Consider the following 7,924-nt stretch of genomic DNA (forward strand, 5'->3'; position numbering starts at 1 on the left):
CTACCAACAAGCAAATTGCACAAATTTTTGACGAAATTAAACCTGCAACATGGGCTTTAACTGCTCCAACTCTGTTATTTTGTCTTTTAAATAATCTGGACTATCCAAGTGCACAAGAGTCATTTGAACTATGGCCGTTGGTCCCCCCCTTTGTGCAGTAGAAAATAAAGAGCAGACTCTCAGATCTATTGAGCTTGGCTTGGTCTGGTGATAGCCAGACTATTAGCAACCACAAGTTAGAAGATACAGGAAATGGATCAAGCTGAAAAAGGTGGCATGAGGTCAATACTTGTTTAACTTGCTTTTACTGGCGTGGTGAATGTCACCCAAATGTGTCCTTAAATGCAAATCATTATTGTGGTTAAATGGTTCTGTCAGTCCCTGGCAGACCAGCTCCGTTCTCAGCCCTAGTTTCAAAGAGCATGAAAAGCTCCCCTAGAGTGAGTCAGCTGAGGCGAGGTTGCGCTGACAGCTGGATCTCACAGTGTAAAAGCTCCGTTGGCTGCCCCTCCAACCATTGTTCTCACCCACTGGTGTCCGACCTGCTTCAATAGCTACTGTCAAACTGCCCCTCGCACACAATGCCGGTGTGCTGTGTTTGTGATTGGCAGTTCAGACTCTATCAGGACACACAGCAGCTCTGATTGCCCGAGCTGGCAGAAAAAACACTGAGTAATGTTGGTATTGTTCAGCTGAGGACATTCTTTTTCTCCTTCTACCTTTTCCAAACAACAAAGAGAGAGTGTGACAACTAGACAACTAAATATCTCAATACCCAGATGATTGCTTTTACCTTGGTATTGTAAGACATTAATACACTTTTCACATAGCTTCTCCTGGATGAAAACTACACTTGTGACAACAGTATTTAGAAACGATGCCTTTTCTGGAGATTTTGGAGAATTAAAATGTAAAAAAGAAAAAAAAGGACCAGGGCACTCTAATTGCAAAAAAAAAGTAAAAAACCTTTTATTTAAATTGCTACTTCATATTAAAATCCTGGGTAGCGACCCACGTGAAACAGTTTCCCCTTTCCCACCTGATCATTGTAAACACATGAGCACACAGCCAGTGATGCAACGTGTAACCACCAGATGGCTCGACAAAATATTTCCAAGAAAAAAACAGAACAAAGAGGACACACAAATAAATATATCTACATACATTTACCGAAATTATTGGTAAAAGCATCTAAGCGTACAAGTGAGCTATAACTAACTATAATATTAGATTAGATTAGATTAGACTATTCTTTATTCATCCCACAACGGGGAAATTTTGTTATATATAACTATAACTAACTAAATTAACTGATCTCTGAACAAGGAGTGTAATGAATCTCTTCAATGAGTCCTGGATAAATGAATGGAATCATAGAGGCAACACTACTAGCATTGTTAGCATCATGCAGCTAGCTTATCGAGACAAATGACAAATGACAGAGGAAAATTGGACTTCCCACGATTCTGGTTGCTTCCTCTTAAGTTTCCTTCTGCTATTAAAAGTTTGATTGCGTTTTACCACCTCTCTTTTTAACTGTCAACCTTTTGCTGCTTAGGTTTTCTTGGCTCCAGTTGTTGTCTTTCAAGCGCATGCCCTCTCTCTCAGCAATCATGCAGGTGCGTCATGGTCTGTCAGTCAAATACAGGTAGAGGCGGGGCTAGACCAACACATCTCTCTCTGACTGGCTGATGCCTCTCCACCCTAAAAGATAAACAAAGCAACATGCATAAATACATAGGCTATTTCACCCATTTTCTGTCACTCACTTACACCAAATTGATTTTACATTTTAGGCTACAATGTATTACAACTGATAACAGAGTTAGCACTCAACAGGCTTGAACAGGGCAGCTTATAAACTTGTTTTTAGTCTCTAAACATGTTCAACATGTCATTAAAAGTGCCCCCCATGTGCAGTGATTCCTTCAGAGTGAACACAGTGAATCTGACTGCTGGAGATGTGATAGAAATGCATGAAGGTTGTGTTAATTCAGCTCTGTGTAGTTCTTGTGTTGAGAGGCAGTTAGAGAGCTTAGGGACCGTCTACACACTACAACACATAAAAAAATACATTAAATTTAATGATTACATGAGGTAGTGTCTCCGAACCTACCTCAATTATAACTTGTCTCCTGCTAGATGTACTACAGCACTTACTTTTCAAAAATAAGCATATGCTTATTTTTGAAAATATGTTTTATCTCTTTTCTGTTTTAATTCAAGCACCTTTGCTCCAACAGAGGTTTCAACCATTACCTGTGACAAGCTTCTCTGTTATGTTATTGACCAAGTAGCATCTGTCCGGCAACACGCCAGTGCAAATTTGAATGTGTTTGTACCTGCTGCTCCTGTGTTTCTCTGACATTGCTTACTGAGGTAGTGCAACACATGAAACCTACCAACTGGCCTTTAGACATTGTTCCCGCCAGGATGGTGAAGGAGGTTTTTATGCATCATTGGGTCATTTAGTTTAGGTTCTGTCTCAGCTGCAGTTAAACATGCTGTGGTCCAGCACCTACCTAAGAAGCCTCATCTTGACCCCAAAGTGTTGTCTAATTTTAGACCAGTCTCTCATCTGCCTTTTCTTTCTAAGGTGGTATTAGTCGTGTGACCATTATCCCCTCCTGTTTCTATGAAACCTTTTCTGATTTTACTGTTTTCTAAGTTTTGTTCTTTTTATTGTATGATACATTGTGTTATTCTTAGTTTCTGCACTTTGGATACTTGCTGGTTGCTGTAAAGTGCTATATACATAAACTATATAAATACATGTGGATTGAGTCGTTTGGGAAGCAAACAAAAGCATCATTAAAGATTGCTGAAATTGAGCCTTTGTGAAAATGCAAGATATAACAGAGAGTAAGATTCTCTAATCAAAGTTTTCTGTGTGTTTCAGATGGTATGTTTGGGAGGTGTTACCCTGTTCCAGTGAAGGAGGTTTACACCTACGATGTCTCCCCGTCGGTGGTGCAACGCTTCAGGATGCTGCTGGAGAAGCTCTCTAACAGAGGTACACACAAACACACATACGCACACACCTTCCAAGCTTGACTGCCCCCCCAAAAGAAGCCATGATTATATGTTAGATGTTACACCCTGTAGTGTCTTGGGGTATCAGGACGTGAACGTAAACCAGAGGTTTTTGGTATGTAAAAAGATTCATTTTAAAATGAGGTAAAACTGATCAACAGAGCTGACGAATGGAAAATGGGCTGATGGGTGCTGTGGAAATCAAAAACAGAATATAACAAAAAGACAGCTCAAAAGACGATTATTTCTACAAGTATAAGTAGGGCTGGGCAATATAACAATGTTGTATCAATATTGCGATATGAGACTAGATATAGTCTCAGATTTTGGATATATTGTAATATCGTAATATGGTAAGTGTTTTTCTTACCTGGTATTACAGTGAAGTGAGGTATTTTTACAGACTGTTGTAGCTGTTATTTACCTTTACCCACTAAGTCATTAAATCCTCTCTGGATAATATTTATCAAAAATCTCATTGTGTAAATAATAGGGATGAGCGAGTACAGCATTATCTGTTTCTGTATCGGTACTCGGACTGGCCGGGGCCTAACCCGGAAGTGGACAGGATTTAACCCGGAAGTGGGTCAGGTTGTCTTGAAATGGGCGGGGCTTTAACCGGTGTGTTGTTTTAAGCATGCAATCGATATGGGTTGATCAGAAATTGTTATATTTCTAATGCTGCACTGTAACTTTTATTCTTGTGTTTTATGTGTCCTAATGTTTTGTATTTTGTTTTTAACTGTCTATTCATGTGTTTTATCGGTTTTTAATGCTTATGATTTTTAACTGTTTGTACTTGTGTTTTATCTGTTTAACTGATTTTGTGTAAAGCACTTTGAATTGCCCTGTTGCTGAAATGTGCTATACAAATAAAGCTGCCTTGCCTTGCCTATTTATTGCTGATTAGAAAACTATTTACATGACAGCATCAGCATTGAGCTTCAGATCAATGGTGTTGTCATGGTAACAAACAAACTATATACCGAACAAGTTTTACAACAACGAACACAACACAATTATGAAGTAAAATGTAATGAACAAGAGTTTTCATTCTCAATAAAACTTCCTTATTTTAACTTTTAATGATCAGTGTGTGTGTTTTTTAGTTTTTGGTTCTTTTTTAATTTTTTTCATTTCCACACCAGGTATGTTGTGTGTGTGTGTGTGTGTGTGTGTGGGTGGTGTGTGTGTGTGTGTGTTGTGTGTAAGAGGGACACAGAATGAGGAGAAGAGAGAGAGAGAGAGAGAGAGAGAGAGAGAGAGAAGAGAGAGAGAGAGAGAGAGGAGAGCTAGGAGAAGAGAAAAGAGAGAAAGGGGCGGGGGGGAACTGTGTTCTACGGATCAAATAGATTGAATAAGTTAGAGCAGTGTTTCTTAACCTGGGTTCGATCGAACCCCAGGGGTTCGGTGAGTCAGTCTCATGGTTCGGCGGAGGTCAAGACACACACCCGACTCATATGATTCGTGATGACACGCCCCTCTTGGCCATCATCAGAAGGGTTCGGTGAATGCGCATATGAAACTGGTGGGGGTCAGTAGGCTACCTCCAACAAGGTTAAGAACCACTGAGTCAGAGCCAGCAGAGGTTTAAAAAAAATAAAAAAAAAATAAACGACGGCAGAGATGCAACGCGAGTCGCATTACCAAGCAGCATGTCTGAAACCCCACGTTTACCAGAAATCTACTGGTTACTAGGTCAGTACTACAAACCGAAGTAAAAAAAACACCTGAAGCTGAAGAAACCCTAAACGTTAACGGAAAAGCCGCGGACCTGAGGGACTGAGGGAAAGAGAGAGAGGGAGGGAGAGGGAGAGCGCTGTTCACTCTATGAACAGCGCTCTCCCTCTATGACTCCCTATGACTCCTACATTTCTGCCAATATGCCTCAGGGACTGGTTCACAGATGTGCAGAATAGCAGACTTAACTGAATCGTAGTTTAAACTCTCGTCTAATGAGAGCGCTGCTAGGGCTTCCTGAGCTTTGCCATGGAGCAAAGTCATATAAAAGTCATAAAAAGTCATATAAAACAGAAGTGGACAGAGTGGAATACCGAAGGAATGGAGAATGAATAGACTGAGTGTCCAGACTTGAATTAATGTGAAATATTGGTTTAATTTGTATTTACTTAGCACTTTATAACCTGTGTGGAAATGATAAATGATCAGTTTTTTGTTCCTTTTCGGGTGTAAGAGCTGCTGTTATTCACCACTAGAGGGAGGCCAAACCCTGCGGAACAGCCCATTTGGCATCTGCGAGCATTTCATGCACTTTCATCATGCAGCTTTGCTTTGAAGAACAGGACAGGGAAAAGACTGCCTGGTCCTCCCTTGAGCTTTTGCCTTTTGCTGTGCCTGGTGAAGAGGGAATCATACTGTTCAACACTTACTTTGGGAGGAGTTTCCCCTTTCCGTTTTTCCAACATCTTATTTTGAGCCTGGTTTGGTTGCATCCCCTCTCCCCCTCTACAAAAGAAAAAACAAAACTGCTCCTCAGGTTTAATTTGCCGAATCGGCACTCAGCAGGAGACCTGGAGAAATATTCCGATTTCACAGAGAGGCGATGAGTTTGGAGGCATTTGTCAGGCTCTGGGAAGGGAAATGAATTATGCAAATTAGATGTTGGGCCCCTGCTGTCTGCAGAAGCCATTAGGGAGGACACAACTCAGAGGCATTTGTATTTCAGGCCCTACCAGTCCACTGAAAGATAACACAGTTTACTCTCTCCTTATCCTTTTCTATTAAAAAACATTTTCTGTCTTTCCTTATATTAATCACTTTCCTGCTAAAAGTTTTATAAAAAGATCAATACCATTATTTGGTTTGTCTGTTTAATGTAAACTACAGTGAGGATAGCAGCTTTTCATTTTGCTAAGTTCCGCAGCATCATCACATAGGAGTTAGGTTGATCTCCTCCAGGGGCGTTGGGGGCAGATGCTAGAATGAATAGCTGTGGATGCGGTGAGGGGCCAATATAAAATGCTTTTTAGTATTATTGGCCATTGTTTGGATCGGTTATTAAAACAGTGTACATAATCTTATAATTTCTAAAGTCTAGTAACAGCAAAAAGCAAGGCTGTTTGTTGTAAACATGACAGCGTTCATCCACATTATTCAAACCACTACATTTACGTCACTACATTATGCATTCTTGCTATTGATACAACTAATGGTCATTTGTACTATACCTTAATCTTTGCATTGTTTTTGGATTGTATTTTGGATTAATCAAGTAAAAAGTAAGACTCCAAAATGTCCTGATGGCTACTGTGACTATACAAATCCCAACATGTAAATAGGAACATATTGGCGTTATTTAGTCACTTATTGGGAGTAGTAGGCTAGCTGGTGCCGGTTACCTCCTGGATCTGTGCTGAGCTAGGATAGCAGCGGGTGCGTCAGACAGAGTTAGGTCTCGCACGGAGATGAGAAGGGTATGGATGGACTTGTTTAACTCTGGGGGATGCGGTGAATAAGCTTAAGTCCCAATAAGTCGGCGTGTTCCTTTATAGCGTTTTCCAGGTAAGTGGGGGTAACACGTAGTGATGTTCCCTCAGCATTTTGTTTTGGGATAAACTGTATATAAAATGTATGGAATGAGAATGAGTGTTGTGTAACGTTATTCTAAGGTGCCGTCTATGTGTTGGATTTTCCTTTAGCGGTGGTTTGCTTGCAAATTAGCCCCTGACAACAATGTAATTGTTCCAATGCTTAGTAATGATGGTAGTCATATTGAGTAAAAATGTTTTGAAATATTTTGTAAAAATAAAAGCTTTGGAACAGCTCTGCCTTCAATCCATCTGCCAGTAGAGTGTTGGGAGTTTAGAAAAGGTTAGAGCAAGCTTAATAGACACAGTATTTTACATTATGTTAAGTCATTTGCAGATGAGCTTAAACTTAATGAGAAAGAAATAGTTCCCTCTGTCTGCTGGCCATCTCTCCAACACTGGCTGTTGCCTGAGGCTGATGTGGATCCGTCAAACGATTAAAATATTGTGATTTGACAAGAGATCATGATTAATCGCATTAATGTTATAGTTAACTCGCCATTGATCACAATTAACACATTTATATCTTATACTAAATGTCCCGTTTTCTTTTTGTTCCAATATTTTTTTCTCATTTTAATGGTCTTAACGTGAAAAATTAATCGCCCTACTTTGTGCAAGTGTTTTTAATGAAAACAACATTGCCATATAGCCTACTGTAACGTTATATATATATCTATATATATATAGATATATATATATTAGTGTTCAATGTCACACTAACAATCTCACTTGGAGCAAATAATCTCTCACACAACGTAACACTTTCCATCAATAACATCCTTCTGGATTAAAGTGCCGGCTTCAGCCCTGAAAACATCCTACGTCAGGGGTCTTCAACGTTTTCCAGGCCAAGGACCCCCAAACTGATGGCGAGATGGAGTGGGGACCCCCTAATTATATATATTGTATAAAATTGTGTTATATCAAACTGTTCCTATAGTGCCATGTGTGCATTGACGACTGAAAGACATCTTCTGCCTCCATTTATCTGTTTACTACAGTGTGTTGAATTCATGTTAATGTGGATTTAAAGACATTTCAATTAGTGGAAAAAAATGCAGGGGGGGGGGAGGGGGAATATAAAAAAAAGTCTAATCAACCAAAACTTTCGCGACCCCCATGCAGTACCTCCGCGGACCCCCTAGGGGTCGCGGACCACCTGTTGAAGACCCCTGTCCTACGTCTTTGCCCCTTTCACACTGCATTTATTCAGCTATTCAGAAGTTGAAACATCTCACCCAAAGCACCTTCTGCCCTTTTACCTATTCAATTCAATTTTGTTTATAGTGTTAAATCATAAAAAAAGTTCTTGAGAAACTTTACAGATAGAGTAGGTCTAG

The 7,924-nt window shown here is 39.9% G+C and overlaps 1 protein-coding gene across 1 annotated transcript in view; it reads left to right on the forward strand.

Moving 5' to 3' along the window:
* LOC116699375 (receptor-type tyrosine-protein phosphatase N2) overlaps nucleotides 1-7,924 on the forward strand; it is a gene marked incomplete at its 3' end in the record, with an annotated part of 318,251 nt that overhangs the window by 19,710 nt on the left and 290,617 nt on the right. The window contains 1 exon segment of the mRNA XM_032531918.1: nucleotides 2,900-3,013. Coding sequence (XP_032387809.1) covers nucleotides 2,900-3,013 — 114 coding nt within the window.

The sequence above is a fragment of the Etheostoma spectabile genome, chromosome 12, assembly GCF_008692095.1.
Source record: "Etheostoma spectabile isolate EspeVRDwgs_2016 chromosome 12, UIUC_Espe_1.0, whole genome shotgun sequence".
NCBI classification, from domain to species: Eukaryota; Metazoa; Chordata; class Actinopteri; order Perciformes; family Percidae; genus Etheostoma; species Etheostoma spectabile.